This window comes from Drosophila virilis, chromosome 2 (genome assembly GCF_030788295.1).
Source record: "Drosophila virilis strain 15010-1051.87 chromosome 2, Dvir_AGI_RSII-ME, whole genome shotgun sequence".
In the NCBI taxonomy this organism is placed as follows: domain Eukaryota; kingdom Metazoa; phylum Arthropoda; class Insecta; order Diptera; family Drosophilidae; genus Drosophila; species Drosophila virilis.
The window spans coordinates 24,070,054-24,090,121 of NC_091544.1; the positions used below are offsets into that span (position 1 = coordinate 24,070,054).

Genomic DNA, 20,068 nt, shown 5'->3' on the forward strand with positions numbered 1-20,068 from the left:
GTGGAAGCCTTCAGAAGGCTTAAAACTAGGATTTTTTTTTTCGATGTTGAATCAACTTTTACAGTATTATAATTTGGATCTCAAGCGCATTGCTTTTTAATTTTTAAGTCATCGGAGTTGAAACTGAATTGATTTAGCTGACTAGCTGCCAGTTTCTTTGAGTGCAAAGCCTGCATAAAATCACCAGTAAGAAAACTTAGAAAGCCCTTGGTCTTGGAGCAGAAGAGGAATCCAGAACCCTGACATATCCACGCCTTTGGCTTGAGTTTGGGGCTGCGTTGCATGGCAAGATGCCATCGCTATTCAGCTGACTAGCATCCGACAGAAACAGAAACAGAAACGTGAATCTCGATGGGGATGGGGCGATGGCAAGCCAAGCATAAAATGGTATTTCTAACAATCCTTGGAGCATGTAACAGGCGTGGCGAGAATGCTGCCCGTGTCACAGCCATTGGATGCGGCTGGCTTAATTTATCCCCTTTCCTGGATTAGAAGGGCCGAAGTCGAAGGCGATTTTAAATCATCATCAACTAACATCGATACACGACTATAATTCAGCTGAGTTATATAAAGAAATATAGATGCATTAAGAGATACAGCATCAGAGTTGCAGACACAGATACGATGTCACCTCCTTAAAACGAGCACACAAAGATAATGAGTACAGCTAAAAACCCGAAAAGCAACAGCATAAAAAGGACGCACGAACACATGCGGCTGTCTAATGGCTTGTTTTGTTTGTGTCGCTGAGCGAGTTACGCGGCTGGAAGGCTGTGCACCAAATACTCAGCGGGAATGGCCTCGAGACGGGCTGCAAACAGGCAGCCGCAGCGGCACAAAGGCCGTTTGTTCTGGTCTTTAATAGTTTTATTGACCGAGCCATGGAATCCTTTCAGTATTAGAGGTCGCTCCAGTTATGGATGTGCGCATGAAATATTAAATTTGAATCTCACAATCACTCGAAGGTCACTTGCCAGCACTACATTTTATCAGACTGCTCTCGTTTTCATGTGAAACGCGCCAGTGTTGCCCCTTTTCATTGTTGTCCTGCTTTTTACAGTCCACATGACTGACGATTATGAAAGCCTTGAGAGCAATAATAAATATAATTACCGTTGCAATCAACAATTGAGAACTGACACCCTTACACTTTCTAGTTAACAATTCACAGCACAGCAATGAAATCCGAACTCTGCTGCTCCGAATATGTTGTCCTTGCCCAAATTGCCCAGATTGGCTTGCATCAGAAATCTTTTTGTTTTTGTATAGTCCAAACAGCCTACGCATATTTATGCTGAACATGCTTGAACTCCGAACTCATCATCATAAAACAAGGCAGTGACACTCACGAAATAAGGCACGACAGAACTTTGAAAGGGATTGAGCAGCGATATTTGTGCCCAACTAAATTAGTGGAATTCAACACGACCTTACCCCATCTACCAATGCGGGGCACCGATAATACATAGCAATGAAGTAGAAAATGCCGAAAAGCTCCAAGGCATCTCACTCTAGGTATCATTTCCTGATGCTTGGAGAGATGGTGTCGCAAATCCGCGGGAGGGGTGGACTATCACATTGACATGCGAAGATGGGCTCGGATTAATGGCTAGCAACTGAAATGCCAACGAAACGGAAAACTAATTCCGTCGTTTGTGACTTAAATAGCGGGCGCGTATCATCAGAAGCTGGAGGTGACCCCAACAAAAGTTGTTCACAGTGGGTACAGTTGGATATGCATTTCACGGAAAATACGCAGACGATTCATTCAAAATATAATATCCCTTAAATAATTATAAATCGCAACTCAATAAAATATTTCCCTTTTCAGTTCGACAATTTAATATAAGCCCTTGTGCAAAAGAAAAATATATTTCTAGGGTATATATTAAGTATCTGTTAATGCCAAAACCCATTAAATTTGATTTAGTATTTTAAGACAAGCACTGGGTCTGGGTAAGGCCGATAAGTTTTATAAATGTGACTCTTGTACCACAGTGCCAGCTTCTTGATTGTGGGCACGTTTTTCCTACTGGGCCGAACATTGGCAGCTTAGATAAACGATTTCTAATAAAATACGGCATTGCCCGTCCGCCTGAAATACTTTCCTCCTGCCTTGGCATGAGCTATGTTTGGGTTCCTGCAAATCTTCCCGAGTCGATGACGGCTCCCGTTACCAGTATTTTTGGGCGGCAGCGGAGCTGCGATGTTATCAGGTTCAATTGTTGCTGCCGCTTCGACTCCTGGTCTTGGTGTCAGTGGGGCATGACTTGCTATGTTGTCGCATAGAGGATGGCGATGATGGCGCTCGATGGGGCAATAAATTGCATTAAAATGCGCAACGCACAAACGCACGCCCCCTATTCCCCTCACACGGGACTTACTTCTAATGCTCCCAGCCGGATACAGAACCTTGCCTGCCTCGACTTTGCCTAAGCGACGGCACTTATTTGTAGCCGCTTCTCGCTGCGCGTCTATGTTTGCCAACGGTGTGTTTGTCATGGGAAGGCGGGGGCTCTGGGGATGCGGCTCTTTTGTAGGTGTTTCCAAGGCAAGCGGTATTTTATTTATTTTTATTGGCAAATGTCAACGAGGCGTTTGCTTCTTTGTTTGTCAGCATCAAAAGCACGGACATATACCAGGCATTGAGATTGTTTTTGGGATTTTGTTAGTATGTCAAATCTTATTAGGACTGGAAGTTTTCATAAGTTCTTTCGCTTATAGCCTACATGTTTCATGTTTATTTAAAGAATATTTTTAGTTACACATTAGCGATTTCAGAATTCCAGAAGTCATTATTTTTTACGGATTTAAGCACTTCCGCTTTGAGGATAAAACGTGCATATGATATAATTGTATAGAAATCTCTCTCGCCTCATAAATCGACAAAAAATAAACCCAATCTCAATCTTAAAAATGGTATCACAAAATTTAGGTGATTATTATTTATAAACTCAAGGATCTAACAAAATAAGTTGTGCTGCCCCCTGAAAAAATGTATGAGCCCATAGCTTTAGAGTCACAGCTCTCTATTCCAACTTGATTTCAATATGAAAATAGCGAATTTTATGAAAGAAAATTAATATTGGATAAGAATCCCAATCGTGGCGTACTCAAATAGCGACTATCGTGCTTACTTTAATTCCTTTCACATAATCTACTTGACACATTCTTCAACTGCACTTGATTCCAGGGAAGTTTTGCCATATAAAAACATAATATAAATAACATTGTAGATTTTTGCAAAAATAGGTAATTTTCCATTATTGATTTAAATATGACTATTTGTGGTCTGGAGCATTTCTAGACATAATATTAGCGCTCACAGCAAGTAAATAATTGAATTGTTGTTATATCAGATTTTATAACACAAATTCGCTTAATATTCCACCGTTTTATTTTGTGCGAAGCCATAAAAAAAAATAAACTAATTATATGTATTTATTTAAATTTCTTAATTAACTTGTTTCTTTTAGTGAAAATATACAAAATGCCGTCGGATAAAACCAATGGCGGCAAATGAAGAACCTGGTCGCAGAGTATGAGAGCAAACGGCTATGAGAGCGCAGACGCAATTAAATGCAAGAAGAGAACGCGTTGTCATAGCAACGGCTGCGGCAGCCATCTTGGATGTGAGAGAGGATTGTCTGTAGCGGCCATGCTGTTGGCAAGCCACCGACACTCACCTGCGGCGGCGGCTATTGTGAAGTTCTGTGACGTGACTGAAATATCGGAACCAGAGCTGCCGCAGAGCAGGCAAATGTTGTTTGTGCTTGTGCGGCGACTTCTGCCAGGCCGCAGTGCCGCAGCTGCGACGTTCGCGGCGGCCGGTAAACGAGTGCGCCTGCGTTGTGCCCGGACTCCGACCTCGTCTGCCATGTGGATGGATGGAAACAGAGACAGCGGCAGTGGCAGTGGCAGCGCAGCGGCTTTGTCGAGGTATGTAACGGAATGAAATGAAGCGGTGGGCTATAAGTGCATACTGCTCTACCCAAGGCAATGTCATTCATTGGGGGTTGCAAAGATCAGTGCGAGTGTTTATATAAATGGGAAGGAGATGCATACATATATGTATGTGTATTGTGAAGTTAGAGGGTTGCAATCAGATACACGAACCATTTCGATGTTGTCTTTGCTAAGTTTAAATGTGCCTGAAAAGGGCAAATTAGATTTTTAAGAAGTTAAAATCACCAATTGGATTTACTTTATTACGATTTTTTACTTACATTCTATAATTCTTTAGAAATTTTTGTTTTTTTTTTTTGTCAGCACAAACAATGGAAGCTTGGCTGTTTTTTAATATATCTTTTTCTACAGCACAGCTGAAAATGCTTAAAATCAAGACGCGGTAAAGGCTGCTTTCTGCTCGCCCACCAATACATGGAAAGCTGTCATCGCACTTGTGTTAGTGCTTGCGCTCTTTGCTATCCAATTGTGCTTGTGTGCGTGCGCGTTCTCTTAAACTGTGGTCTCTTAAGAGAGGCAACCTGCATTGGTATTGGTATTTGTGCGACTCTCTTGGCCGGCACTGTCGCTCTCTTAAGTGGGCTCTCTGCTTGGTTGCACCTGTTCAAGCATTACTGACTCTCTTAGAGTCGATATGCTTTGTTGTGTTCCGCGTGCATTGTTTTGGTCTTTGTGTACGCTCTTCACTTTGCGCTCTTTTGTGAGTGCTGCCGTAATTTGCTTATTGGAAGCGGTTGTTCTGACTTCTATTGCACGGACCCACCCCTCTGTACACAGTTAGCATGCCCAGTACGTCGGCCAATGCAACTTCTATTCCGATGGGATGCCGCAGCGCAGCTTGAAATCTTGTTAGAATTTATGAGAATCTCAAAGTCCTGCGCAAGTTTCTGAGCTTTGGGTAAATGCAATTTCCTTTTTTTACGATTTGCTCACGTTCATTGCATTCTTTTCGGTTCGGTTCGCTTTCACAACTTTTCGTCATCGTCTCTGTGTTGCGCAACCCTTATAGGGATTTTGTTGCGCAGGAAAATATAATGCGCTCTTCCTCCATTTGGCAACAATCTTAGCTGCCGATGCAATTTAGCAATGCAACTCGCTGCTGGGTGGGTGATTGGCTGTGCATCTTAATAACAATACCCACCCTGCTGGCTGTTGGCTGCTAGCTACTGCCAATGCTGATAAGAATGATTGGCGCAATTGCAACAAGAACAGCAGGAGCAGGAATTCATCAACAGCAAACAATGCTTTTAGCATCGAGTTCAGAGCGTGAGTTGCCTGACTAGAATCCCATTTTACTGTACCAGCAGTGACCGATTCTAGCTGGATTCTGAATTTTTGGTGGTTCGAGTCTGGACTAATTGTCAATGATAATCCTAGAATATGCCATTATTACTCTAATTTCGATCGTTTTTTCGCTTTCTGCTCATGCCCCTATATCGATAACCATTTTTCTACAGTTCCATGTTCCATTAAATCGATGATGGAAAAGAAAGGGAAGAGTTTGACACGAAGTGTTCTAAATTTGTGATAAAGTGAGTGAATTTCTACTTGCATTCCCAGTCGGAACATCATTTTATTCGTCACAGCTTGACCTTAATGTGCCGACCAACTTTATTTGTATACCAGAACAGACTCTAGGTGTGTTTATTTATCAGTACACAGTATTAGAGCCCACAAATTTATTGATTTATCTTCTAATAGAAATCAATAAATGAATGATTTATATAAATGCGATATGCTTTATGAATGAGTTCAGAAATATATAGAGATTTTTTGATTTGTATTTTAAAAGACATTAAATTTGATATTTATTTACTCACATAAAAATTGTAAGTTGTTTAATAAATCTGGGAATCTCTGTTTGCACCTCTGACGTCAGTTGCGATTGTATCGCTTAGAGGAAATTGTCGTTAGCTATAAAACAAGTCGGAAAGGAAAAAATTAAGTATGTGCTAAGTGCGATAAATAAACAGAACGAGAACTTAAAACCGAAATCAAATTGTAAATTGCTGCAAAATATTGTGGGTAAAGACATAAATCGCATAAAGCGCAAAGCTACCGTAAGCTCATTGGAAGCACTTCCCCTTGCCAAGATTGACAGGCAGGCCGGAGCGGGATTTGGTTCTCGAATCTTGTGTTGTGGACTGCTTGAACGGACGTCATAATCGTTTCAGTGACAAAGCATAAAATTTGAGTTTTACGATTTAACTGGGCTATAAAGCAGCCAATTAGTGTCAGTAGAGAAGACTAAACCGAAGACGAGCGCGAGCTCGGGGCTGCAGAAGTGGCACGGGCATTGGCCATTGGCATTGCATTCAGATTGGTCCCAGAACCAGTCATGGCGGGGGAGGGTGACGAGTGGAAATGGGACTTACGTATCTACCTTAGGGGCACTCACTCAGGTTGTCGATTCAGCTCTTGCCTAGGGGCACAAGTGAGAAGTGCATTTAATTGTTTTATGATAATTTTGACAGCCCATTAAAAGTATTGAGGCCCACTCTGAATTCCAGTAGGTTTACTATTTGGCTGGAAAAACTGCTGCCAGCTAAACGCATAACTTTGCATTGCGATCAAGTAACTTTTTAAGGTGCTGCCGAATATACGACTTTTTCGACACACGCAACCATCACGAGCCCATAGCCATAGCATTTCTCTGTCTCTGTCTCAATCCCAGTTCCTGTCCAAGTGCGAGTCTCAATGTGTAAAACAGCAGCGGGTCATAAAAGTGATGACAATTGGTTTTTTTTATTTTTTATTACAAAGCTTCGCAGCGTCGCCTGCGGTCTCCGCAGCACAGGTGCGTCCGGACGGGATGGTGAGCGGCTGGTGGCGGGGCGGTGTCGGGGCGGGGCATTGTGCGGCAAGTAAATATGTCTGTTCCTTAATATTGTTGCGTTCTTGAATAATTTTTATTGCTGTAAAACACAATGCCAATTGTTGCTGCTGATTGTCAGTTGTGGCCTTCAATGTATTTATTACAGTGGGCGAAACAAGACTGCATAGCTCTAAAATATTCTCACCACAGTTTGGGTATAGCCGCAATTCTTGCAATCCAATCAAATTTTACATCAATAATAAATAACCAAATTTCTTCTCCACATAATTCTAAAATAATATAATCTTATATCTCTGTTAAAATTCATTTGATTAAAAACAAGATCTTCCAATCCGAATAAGCATTATCTTATTCCTATGCACCGCTGAACAAGTCCTGCATATCGAGCAGCTAGTTAACATTCGCGACATCTCACATTAAGACAAATTACTAGATTTCAATTCATTGATAAGTACCAGTCAGTATTATTTTATTTATAATTGATATTTTATGCCTCTTACATTTGATAAATAGAAACTTGCAAAATTATAAAACTGAGCATGGTTAGTATTCTATAATTAAAATACCGAAAGGTATGCACCGATTGTTGAACGCTCGTATCTATAATGGGCCCGTGTCTAATAGAAATGGTCACGGTGCACTTGCGTCCGATTTGAATTGCATTGGCAATCGATTGACTTTACCGACATGCCACCATGGCCTCTTGGGCTCCACTCAACAATCTAATCAAGAGAACGGTAGCTAATTGGCATTGGCAATGGCTAGGAAAGCCTGGTCATAGTTAGCTGCGGCAATGTTTATTTGTGAATGTATCTTACACTGGAGTGTGTGGCTCTGACTGTTGAGCCACTTGAGGACATTTACAGCATAAGTTTGCCTTTAACTTCAACTTCGGCGTACAAATAACTCGTAGCTCGTAGGCTCGTGTACTGTTGAAACAAATAAAATGGCTTACAGGCCGCAATGTGAATGTGCAACTAATTTCAAAACAAATAAACATACTACAAACAGAAGCAGTACAACAACAGCAACCTAGGAACGGCAGCAGACACAGATGTCGGCCATGCAAATGGCTTGAAGCTTGAGCTAAAGGCCCCAGCCAGGTGAAGTGAGTAAACAAAAATGAAGAATGTCCGCTGATTGATATTATCCGGTGCTTACCACACCACATGCACACACACACACACAGATACTTATATATAGACAGACAGAATGGTAATCGAGAATGAATTTCCATTTAGCATTTCCGTTGCGGCCATATTTCATTTACGCTGTCAACATAAGTAGCAGCCGCGATTGTAAGGCATTTAGTATGTGCTGTAGATATTGTATCTTATTAGCATTCCATTTAAATATAACCACATCTAACATACGCTTAATACGAATCCTATTTACCTTATCAAGTAGCTCATTCGCATCTTAGTATACAATGGGTAGATCCCTGAGATCCCCAGTCAGCGTGTAATAATTGAATATTACAGAAATTAATTTGACGACAAAAGAACACACGACGACATTCGTCAAAAACAGCTTAGACTTCTTTTTTGTGGTATTTGATTAGGAATTAATTCAAATTAAATAAAGCAAATCAAATTATTGCCATTTATCTGGAATGTGAAGTGCATTTTTTGCAATAAGCTGTATATATGTAGGTATTTTTATTAGATTATTCTCTGTTTCAGTAGCTAAAATGAAAAGTACAAAAGCGAAATCATTTAATTTAGTTGAAAGCTTTTGAAGTTCACGGTGGATTAATCTTATATTCTCTCTGCAGTCTCTTTCACTTATTTGCTATGATAAAATTAAACATTTTCACTAGACTCAATGTTGAAGAAAGCTAAGGAAAGGCAAACGAGAAATGAAAAACTTAAAATATATTTGGCGTGACCCGCCAAAGACATAAATATATACTATACATACAGATTGTGAAATGGGAATGCGTGTGTATCTGGGAAATGTCTAGAAGCGATTTACTTCAGTTTCCATTTCGGTTTCTGGCGTTATTTTCTTCACTCGATGTATCTATACCCTGTTGCGGCATCATATGTAAGAGGCAGAAGAGGGTATCTTCGCCTTCATAAAGGCCCATTTTATTAGATAACAGAAACACTGACAAACTAATTGTCATAGCTTGGATATCATTATCCACTTTACTTAAACAAATTAGGAGCTCAATTTCCAATTTATCCTTTAGAACTGAAGATTTTATAATGAGTCGACAATAAACTCAAACGATTTTTAGTAATCTTTTCTTTTTAGCATAGACTCCTGTGTAGTTTTTTGCTGAGTACAGGTCACTCCCTAGTCGGCCTAGTCCCCGACTAGAGCGTTCTTGCTTGTGATACTGTTGCGTATGTTGTTTTTCCTTTTCGGCTTAATTTTCGTTGAGTTTCCATTTCTCTCATTGCCAGTGAAAGCAACAAAAGCAAAACTATCATCACCATTCCATTATCCCATTATCATCATGGACATGCTCCTTTGTTGTACTGTTGTTGTTGATATTGTGTTTGCTGTGTTTGTTGCCAATTTGTGTTGTTTCCATTTCATTCAGTCCTTAGCCAGCCCCATCTTCGTCAATCCAATGCTTTAAGTATGGGACACGTACTCTCGGTTGAACAATATATGTATTTGTGTGTATTGGTATGTAGTTCTCGTACTCTGCACCTAGGTGTTCATCTACTATATACTAGGGTATATATATTTTGTATTTTCGTACTTCAACTTGTCATTTATTCTCGACTCGTACTTGACTCGTTCGCATTTTCGTTTCGCATCATAATTTTGCGTGCAACGACGACAAAAAAAAAAAAAAACAAAACAAAGGGCAACAACGCCGAAAATCACGTTCCAAGAATTCCACTTGGGACAAGGCAAAAATAAATAATAATAATGCTGAAAGTCACAGCAGATTCCTTACCAATGCCAATCACTCCAACTTCAGACGTGCCAGCGTAAACCCAACCACCCAGAACCCCCAAACAGTCGATTCTAAGTTTGAGTCGGGCCCACATTTTCTCAATGTGCTGAAAGCAAAGCACGCACCAATTTGCAAGAGGCAGCAAATGAAAGAGAATCCATTCAAGCAGCACCTCAAAACCAACTACCTATGAAGGTCTATTCATTAAGCTTTGCTCTGAGACATAAAAGGCGACCATCTGTATCTTTTACCAGCAACTATAGCTAAACTAGAGCCTAGTCCAAAGGGGACTTAAGACTTAAAAGCTTATTTTCAGTTTAATCCAGGAGAAGACAAATCAATATAAACAATATAAATATCCGTTGATAAACAAATGGTTGTGAATATTAATGTGTAAATTATAAGATACGAAAATTTAGCACCCTTCAACGGTTTTCATGTTCACAAGCATTCATGAATTAAGAATAAACTTTTAAAAATGCAGTTGAACTAATTAATTCCTCAACGTGCCGCAATTTTATGTGACCGAGGCTCACTGATGCAAAGGACGAATTTGCCTTAATAATGTTTTAAGTCATTCTCCAAGCCGAGCTCTGAGCTGCTGCTTAGCTGCGGCGCATAAAACCAAGTGAGGCAGCAACATCGCTGCAGCACCCACTGCACAGCTGTCAGCCATGGATGCCATTGCTATTGCCGTTGCCGTCGCTATTGCTGTTGCCTGGGATGCAGCTCAGTAGTGTCGTCTCACTTACTCCTTTGCTTATTTGTATACAGTGAGTACGTGCTACGAAATACCATAGCAGAGCTGCACTTGGTTTTATTCTCGAACCGGTAGCCGTCGTGACAGCACTTGCACACATACACATACACAAGCTGCCAGACTCGCTCGTTGCTCATCCAGATGAGTCCCAGCCCTTTTAAAGATATCGTTGCAATATGGTTGGCATTTCGTTCAACCACACTTTAACCTTTGCACACACCCACACCCACACTCGCACATTTCTAAATACTTGTATAAAATGATGAAATGCGGCAGTGCCACAAATCGCACATGCGCACTGTCATTCAAATAACACTGTGTCACAAAAAGTACATTATTTGGCGCTAAGACTGTGAACAAACTCAATACATCCAGCTCTAAAAACCTTAAATTTTATAAATATTTGTTTTCTTCTTTTTAAATTTCTTTTCAACTTTTTTAAGGGGGAGAGAGAACTTGCTAAAATAGAACAATTTATATGTAAACCGACAAACCCAAGCAGAAGAGGCAGGTAGCCTAAGCCCTACACCGGGTTGGCTTTACAAGCATTCTAGCTTTGTTCTATACCCAAATATAGTTTTCGAATTCGACGTATTGTCACACACAGAAGGACGGACATATTGATAGTCTCCTGATCAGGAGTATTCATATTTTCTGGGGGGAGAAATGCTTTCTTTTGCCATATAAAGACAAAAAAAAAAAAAAATGTTCTTCGTCAATGAGCGCCTTCTGTGCAACACAACAGTCGGGCACAGTATTTAATCATTTTGCATGTTGCATAGTGTTAGAGTTGTATACTTTCAACTGAAGAGACTCAAATAATAGTGGGGAATTAACCCTTCAGGTAACATCTAATTTAAATTGATAATTTAATTATTTTAAATGTGTGATTATATAGTATAAATATCTAAATATATTCTGTTATATCTACGCATAGTGGTGCATAGGAAAAACCCAGCTCTTATTGTCTTTGTGACAGGGCATGGCTACGTCGACTCGACCGTTGATAGTGAGCATGGATACAAACGCTTCTAGAAAGCAATTATAATTTTTTTCAGTGTATGAAAATACCAGATATTAACCGATATCTAAGATTATTTCGGCAAATAAAAACGAAATCTTTATTATAAGCAGTTAGGAATGCATTGGTTATATGTATATTTGCAATGCCGCTATCAAAGCATTGTACAATAAAGTCATTATTCAGAGACGCATCTAATTGACATTTATTTTAAATAAAATAGGTTCTTTAAAGGACTTAAGTTGCAGGCTTTAAGTAAAGTATATACGTATGCATGGCCCATTTGCTGGCAACGGGTGTGGCGATACGATTGCAATATTTATTATAATTCCATACACAAAACCCGTTTCCCTCGATTGGCCAGCTAATCGGCTTTGCCAAAGTTGCAATTTATGCATTTTAGTGTTGCAGCGAACTGCGTCCAGCAGTGAGCCATTGCCGCTGGGGACTGCTACACCTCCTGCGATGCACCAGCGGCGCATTTTTACTTCAAATTAAAAAAAAATATAAGATATGCAAAAAACGCATTTGTTTTTTTTTTTTTTTGAGGAAATATTGGACAGCTTCTACAGCGGCATCTGCAGTTTGGGTTCGTTGATCCGCCTTGCAGAGTTAAGAGTGGGGCTCTCCATAACATTTATAATTTGAAGCTTCAATGCGGAACTTCTAGCTGGACCCAGGCCATTACTTAAAATGGAGTTGGGGAGCTCTTACGCGATTGGTCTATAAAATCAATTTCGCCGACAGACGGCAGTCAATTGACATAACAAAGAGTCTCTCTGAAAACAAATGCAGCTGGCGATTGCAAATATTTGTGCTGCCCGGCAGCATGTGGTCCACGGGTGCATGGCCCATATGCTGAGCCACAGGCAGCGACAGAAGTAGGCAGATCGCAGACCACCAAGCGGCCACTCTTTTAACCCGTTCACTGAAAACCAATTGAGACGGAGAACAGCGAACGAAAAAAATTCAGCTAGAAAATTGCAGTTTTTATGGCTGTCATAAACGGAGGCTACGCGCGGTTCGTACTTTCACTTTTCAGTCATGAAAACAAAAGCAACGACGGCGACGTCGTGGTTCCTGGAACATTAGAGACGCTTCATTTTTTGACGAAAATTTCTTGGTTTTCTGCATTTGGTAATTGTATTTGGAGCGGCACAAGCGTACAGGCATTCGCAGTCAGAACCCTTTCGCAGCTGCTGTGCGCCGCTAGAGCCTGGCAGGGAAGTTCTACTTCCACAGCGGGTGACGTCGAGTGTACATCAGGTAGATGTGCACGGAAAGTATAAGTTTCGTTCTCTTGAAAATTTTCGTAGCCACAGCAATTCTGCCATGAGTGAATTGACCACGCAAGGAACAGAAGCTTCACATTTATTTTAATTGAAGCTCTCATTTTAAAGAAACCCATAGATGGGTTTTGAATCTTATTGGTTCTTCATTCATCGAATATCCAATTAGGTCAGCAGTCTTGGCATCCATTTCGATAGCGTCGGTCATAAATATGTCTGAACAAGAGTATATTCAAGAAATCGACGCCAAGAGAGGGAAACATGGTCAAACTTTTCTTTGGCTGCTAATCTTCTGAAGATGGAAAATACTAATGAGAAAAAGTTTGGCGCTCTTCGAGTATGGCCTTTGAAGAAGTTTTATGGTATTTCCATATCGCCAGCTACACATTCAAACGTAAACGGACTAAGTCAATTCCCGGCCCGATGTGATAATTGGTTGTCATGCTCCGAGCTGCCTCATTATGAAAATGTAACCAATTTGGAAGCCAGACACAGACGCAAAAAAACAAAGTGCTAAAGCTAACTCTGGAGCAGGAGGTCCGACCGAAATTAGACGGCAGACAGCCGACTCTGTCTTATACAGCTGCTAGAGTAATACGGGATAAGTGTTCCTTGCATGTGGCCATGTTCCTTGCACAGTCTGGGGAATGCTTAACTAGAATTTATGCACACGAGCATATTCCATTGGGGAATATGGTAAGGCCGGTGAGTTAAAGTTGGGCACTATATTTGACTAATAAACTATAACCAAGCAGCAGCTAGAGAAACAACACAGCTAAAAAGTTTGCCAAAAAGCAGCCGGAAAAATGATACAGACTCGTATGAAAAAATATGATGACGTCGTTGAATAGAAATGGAGCGGGATGAATATAGATGGATGCTTTAGAAGCCTGTGCTGGTCAATTGCTCGTTCTCGTTTGTTATGCGCTACGCCCGGGTGGTTAGGTGGATGGGTGGTTGAGTGGTCGGGAGTCTGATGAACAAACAAATAGACAAACAAGCGACCATTCGACGGCGACGACAATGGCTACTGTGGGCGCACATTGCTTTCGAGGAGAGGAATCGAAACGGGTGGGGTTGAAGGCATCTCCAGGCCAAAGGGCCACCATATGACCTATAAAAGTAACGCAAGCATGCTAAGAGTGTGGGGGTGGGGTGTGACAAGTGTGGCCATCGCAACGCGTCGCGACATCGTAATCAAAAAAGCGGCGAGTAATGGAGCGCACGGCAGCACAGCGACACAAGTGTGCGGCGCAGAACTGGACCCAATGGGATATGAATGCATCAGCGACGCACTCTACTACATTTTGCCCACATCAATATAAAAACATTTCCTTGTATCGCTCCTGCCCGATCCCAGCCAGGAAACCAACTATAAACTTATTGTATTCCTTTTTTTTCGCAAACAAGACAGCGGACATATTCGCCACATCCCGCCCCAAAGCAGAGCGCCCAACGACTGTGGAAAAATGAAATAAAATGATAAGCGTGAAATAATAATGAGGAGCGTGTTCCGGCATAAATCTGCCCACGTCTTTCAAATTTATTTAAATTCAATGGCGCTCTTGCAACGAAAGGGTTACCCTTGCAATGGGTGCTTTAATTTTGTGCCGAAACATGTCACGCATTCGTATATGTCAAGCCCCAAAATGTGCATATATTTGCCATCCGCATCGACAGCTCACTCGATATAGATATTCTCGTCTATCAGTTTCCGCGCAAACTAATCTTAAACCTATAAGAATACGTCAGAGAACTTTGCGTAGAGCTGTTTTATTTTGCATACAGTACAAAGCTTAGTTTCATTAGCAAGGGTCAGAAGAAAATTATGGGGCTAGTTATACAAATTTTTTTTATAAAGCCCAGCATTCAAATTAGAAAACAAATCCATTTTTAAAGTATTTATTTAATACATAGTAATACATATATACAATAAAGCGGTAAAATAAACTGTGATATTCAGTTACTGATTGGTCTATTATATCTTATATATGTCTAGAAGGGTATTTAAATTTCGCCACCCAAATAATAACTGTTCTTCCTTTCTTTAAAGGCGTTTTGTATGATGATGCCCATGTGTGAGGTAATGGGGCGAGAGATCCACTCTCGTAAATTTGTGTTAAGTGATGTGTGCATCGCTTTTGAGTGGGGACAATATTTTATGTATTCACAGACAACTGAATTTTAAGATGGAGCTTTCCTAATGATCGCAAACACATATATTTGTATATTTTGATTAAATTTAATTTAATTATTTGAAATATAAAATCCGCAAAATTCCAAGGGGATATATATGTTAATACGAGGCTATTTAAACTGGATTTCCTAAACTAATTGTTTTTCTCGTTTTCAATTTTCTATCAACTCGAAAAGTTTCCCGTTTTCGTTGATATTTAAAAATGATTTTACTCTGTTACATACAGACATATCCGAATTGTTTTAGTCTCATATTAAATATATATCTGAAGTTAGGTCCGGTAAAATTTTATTTATTTCACATTTAATGCAAATGAATTAAATTAAACTGAAATTGTATTAAGCATTTGCTTCAGAAAAAAACTCCATTACCAGCTATTTATTGTTGTACTGTAAATAAAAATATAAATATGCTATAAGCTTAAATAGGTTATTTAATTAATTTCCTTCTCCATTTCATTTTAGGTGAATTTTTTTTTACTGTGACCCCCTGAAGAGATGAGAATTTGGACGACAGCTGTTTCGGGTAAGTCTATCCCACATGCCAATCTATATATAAATGAACGAAATAAAAGGAACAATATATGGCATCAGGCGAACTATCAATTTAAAGTGTGGCGCAGGTGCATCTAGCAGATACAAGACAGACTTCAGCCCTTAAGGCGCACAACTTTCTTATTATGTTTCCGTTTTTATTTGCCAACATGATTTTTGCTAAATTACAATCCCGAGGCAATAGCAATGCGTGTGGCATATGAAATAGTTGGGCACGAGTTTTGTACCTTTTGCCATTTATTTTTCACATTCGCCTAGCCAAATGCCGACTCGATATGAAAAAGGCAAAAGTTGATCAAATAAATGGCGAAATTTCCATATCCTGACGATAAGCTCTGGAACGTGTTTTCATATGTAGCTGCGCTCAAAGATTTCCATCAATCGAGCATAGCCATCCACAGACTAAGCAGCCCAACAACCCACCAGTCAGCGGCCAAGTATCAACTTGTGCGAATCTGCAGCTCAGGGTGGTTGCTCTGTGTGTTGTGCATGGCTAGTCCTGCCGATTCCATTAGGGCGGAGGCCGGGATGGGGATAACGATGGCGGCAGGTACAACCCTCATCGTTTAACTAACTAAATGGGTTGGCTGACGAACGTGACTCGCAAAGCCTTTGGTTCGAAAGCGTTGGCCCATACTTTAATTTCAAACTCCAGGTACAAGTTAGGCTATGCGAGTAGAACAATGGATGCTGCTCGGCACAAAGCCAATAAAATAAAAACTCTTTTTTTTAAGTATTTCAAAATATGTGATTTATTTAAACCCTATTTTTTTTTAACATTGATCGAAACAAGTTATAATTATGTGAACCATTTAAACTGTACACAAGGGAAAACAATTATTTGTGTTTAGAACTTTTATTTAAACTGGGCAACAACTTTATTTGACTAACTTTGCAACTTGAGTTTCTGTCATTTAATATACGATTTTCATTTACAAATTTTCTTAGTTGTCCCTCCATTTTGTGCCATTGTTCTTTTTCATTCAATTAAGAGCTGTCGCCAAAGCCAGTCACGACTTCGAGCTGGGCAACTAATGAGGAATACATGTAACTACATGTGGTTGCGAAATATCAACGTATGGCTCGCCCCAGTTTATCGTATTGGCAATGTCATTGTCACACTGCTTCAGCTCGACCTACTGCTACGGCTGCGGTTTTTTTCTCTGAATCAATGCTGGGATACAACCCTAGAAATTTAATAAACACGCAAGTGCACGGAAGTAAATTATCCCGTCAGTCAATTATGTAAGCTGCTCCCCCTCCGTCCACTCAAATTAACACGAGCAATGTCAGCTTTTACTCTGGCCGTGGCCCTGTCTGCCCATACCCCTGCCGCACATCTGTCTGAGGTAGATGGTTGTCGTCTTTAGAAGCCACATAAATAAATACCTCGTTTATTTGCTTGCCTGGGCTTGCGTGCGGTTTGAACTCCCGAGTTCGTTCCGGTTGTTGTTTCCTTAAGCTTTATCCACACCCGCTTCAATTGGTTGCTTTATTTGTGGTCGCAATTCGCCAGTGTTTTTGCTTTTAATTAAACGCTTTTCCGTTTTCCCCTCTTCGCAGATAATACTCAAATTAAATATGCCACACTTTGACTCATAAGAACTTCTATGGGCCTGTTGTAACTAACAATTAATTCGATCCAAATAAAGTGTGTACTTGAAATGAAAGTTATTTTATACTCAAGTTTGCCATCCTTTATCTCTAAACCAAACATTTAATTAAGAGATAAACTAAACATTCAGTTTAAGCAAATGCAAAATATCTCTGAATCTCCAGGTCAAAATGCGCAGACGTGTAAAATAATTGCCCTAAAGACGGCTTGCCGCTGTGCAAACGAAATATATTGGAAGCAAAATACATCAAAATTGTTTTCATTGTTTTATTTAAACCAACCCGGATCAAACCCAATCAACTATATAATTATTTGATACATATGTTGACACTGAACACTTCGAGTTAGTTGTCAGTTAACCCGTAAAACTTTTTACGCGCGTTTTATATATATTTGATGTCAATTTCGACTTTTATATTATATATTTTTAGTATTTGCTGTCATAGCCGGCGGACACAGCATTCAATTATATTCAAAAAGAGTTTGGTTAATAGTTAAGCGACTATGTACCCGATGTGGGTTGATACTATATATGAAAACGAGCTTAAGAACCTTTGTAGACATGTTGATTACAGCTTTGCAGATATGTGTAGAAAATTATCAAGCTCTTTTAGTGCAAATACTTTCAAAACCAGTTGTTGATACTGAATAAGAATATATACATTTTTATGGGATTCGAGATGTCCCCTTCTATGCAAGGGTATAAAAACCTTTAGAGTTTTAAAAATGGATGCATCTAATGGTTGTATTATTACCTATTGCTTCAACCTCGTCAGAGAACATAAGATTTTTTCTTTAAATAAAACCGAATTGTTCTTTTGTCCCAGTTGAAAAGTTATCTTCAAAAATTTTAAAAATCAGAAAACTATAAACTATAAGAAACTATATACAGTTCCTAGATCAAGTCTAATTAATCTTAGATTAGATTTAAATAAGACTAGTAAAAAAACATTTGATTGATTTCAACTGCTTCGCAATCCGCAACTCTATTTTTAGAGAACTTCTGCAATTTCAGTTCAAAGCCATCTAAAATCGATTTTTGTTTACAATTTCCTAATCATTTTTGTTTAAACGAGTCATAGACACCAAAGCGCACGGAATGCGCCTGAAATTTGGTTAAACAATGTCGAAATTGTATAAATACATTCGTACATATGTACACATATCAATGTATCTTCGGCAGCAAGCGAAATGAACCGGTAGCAAGTAGTATAATGAGAAGCAAGTTTCTGGCTTGCCATGTCGATGATCTTTTGAATAAATAACGAAATTACGTCTGCAGTGGATGGCTGCCAATGTGTACACCGTCTAAATTCGACTAATAATTCGAAAATACTCTATAAAGATACAGTGTTATTATGCGCTGTTGACTTTCAGATTTGTATTTAAAATTTATTAATGTATACGTACAATAGTTAATTTAAAAACAATAGGCCTTTTGTATGTATTAGGTAACTACAAATATGGATACCTCTGGCTCGATCAAAGCTGGTAAATTACACTTTGGTCGGCTGCGGTTCCAAAAAGTATTCGTTTCATTCATGTTTTTTTTTCGGAGCTCATTTGAAATTTTAATCAGCATTTCGAGCTGCCAATTGCAAAGCGGAATTAAATTAATTTCAGTAATTTTGCAGCGAAATTAGCATCAGCCAGGCGTACCCCCTTAGGAGGGCTCTTGGGCGCCTTAATTACATTAGAGATGCGCAATTAGAGGGCCTGCAAATGTCATAAGAGGCGGACAGACCGGACTGCCTTGTGCAAAGGGTTGCTTCTTAGCTTCTGTGCCCAATGAGCAGCAGAAGGTATTACCAATTGGCCCCTTTAATGACAAGAGGTCGAGCTGTGGATTTTTGGAAGAGCAATCGTAAAAATGAATTATTACATGACAGTGCAAGGGGCCAGACGAACCAAGTATTTCCAGCTGTTCAATGATTAAACTTGACACAGTTGTGTAGTCGTGCTGCTGCGAATTTGAAGTAACTTTGATTTATTTTAATCAACATTTTAAAGGCTGCAATAATTTCATACAATAACTGTAGCAGAAACATAGGATAAAACTGTGAATATTTGCAATCACCACGAACCAGGGAGCTGACCTTTATGGCTTAACAGCTAGACCCGAAAATTAAATACCTAATTCGAATTGAAGCATTAACAACCACTGTACTTCTGTTGAGGCTTATCCATGCACACGTACATATTTCTTACACGCCACTCAGGTCGCACACACTGTGCATCCTTTTCGCTCGCTCCGTTGGTTGGAGGGAGAGCACAAATCTCGCGCGGCAAGTGGCGGCCATTGATATAGGCGGCCAGCCGAGCAGCCTTTACCTCCCCGCGGATGCACAATCCAAGCCAACCCCAACCCAAGACGACGCCTCATATTAATGCAGAGTAAAATCTTGGCCAAAGTGTGGGTAGACAGACGGGCATTTGACGAGGGGCTGAGGATAAAAAGAATCTGTTCTTTTTTCTTGTTATTGTACCATATTCTTCTGCTGATGTTGTGGAATTTAATTTATATTCTAGACCGAAAATACTGCGGCCGCATAAGAATAAAATAAAACGTTGCTTGTATATGTGTCTATGTGTGCGCGTCTGTGTGGGTGTGCCTAGGGCACATTTTCACGAAGCACAAAAAAACATTATGGGTGTGTGTCGGCACATTTATTTACATTTTTTAATGCACTTACAAAAGATACAAAAAAATTTGAATTTCGTTGTAAGGTCGGCAAAAACATAAATTGAAACTATATTTTATTTTACTCCGACTTACACAATTACTCTGTACACACATAGATTGCTTGTCAACAAAGCGAATAAAAATTCTGCACAATTCATGGATTAATGGTCTCGCTCTAACAAATTAACCCTTAAGATAAAAACAAACTTCAGAGCTGACCATTAAATTTG

The 20,068-nt window shown here is 39.7% G+C and overlaps 1 protein-coding gene across 8 annotated transcripts in view; it reads left to right on the forward strand.

Annotated features, from left to right (window-relative positions):
* Positions 1-20,068, forward strand: part of LOC26531591 (uncharacterized) — a 116,658-nt gene that overhangs the window by 25,994 nt on the left and 70,596 nt on the right. For all 8 annotated transcript variants that reach the window (XM_070206788.1, XM_070206792.1, XM_070206793.1 and 5 more), the window contains exons 2-3: positions 3,477-3,939; positions 15,451-15,511. In XM_070206788.1, the coding sequence (XP_070062889.1) occupies positions 3,542-3,939; positions 15,451-15,454 (402 nt within the window). In that variant the 5' untranslated portion in view covers positions 3,477-3,541 and the 3' untranslated portion in view covers positions 15,455-15,511. The remainder of the gene's footprint in view (positions 1-3,476; positions 3,940-15,450; positions 15,512-20,068) is intronic.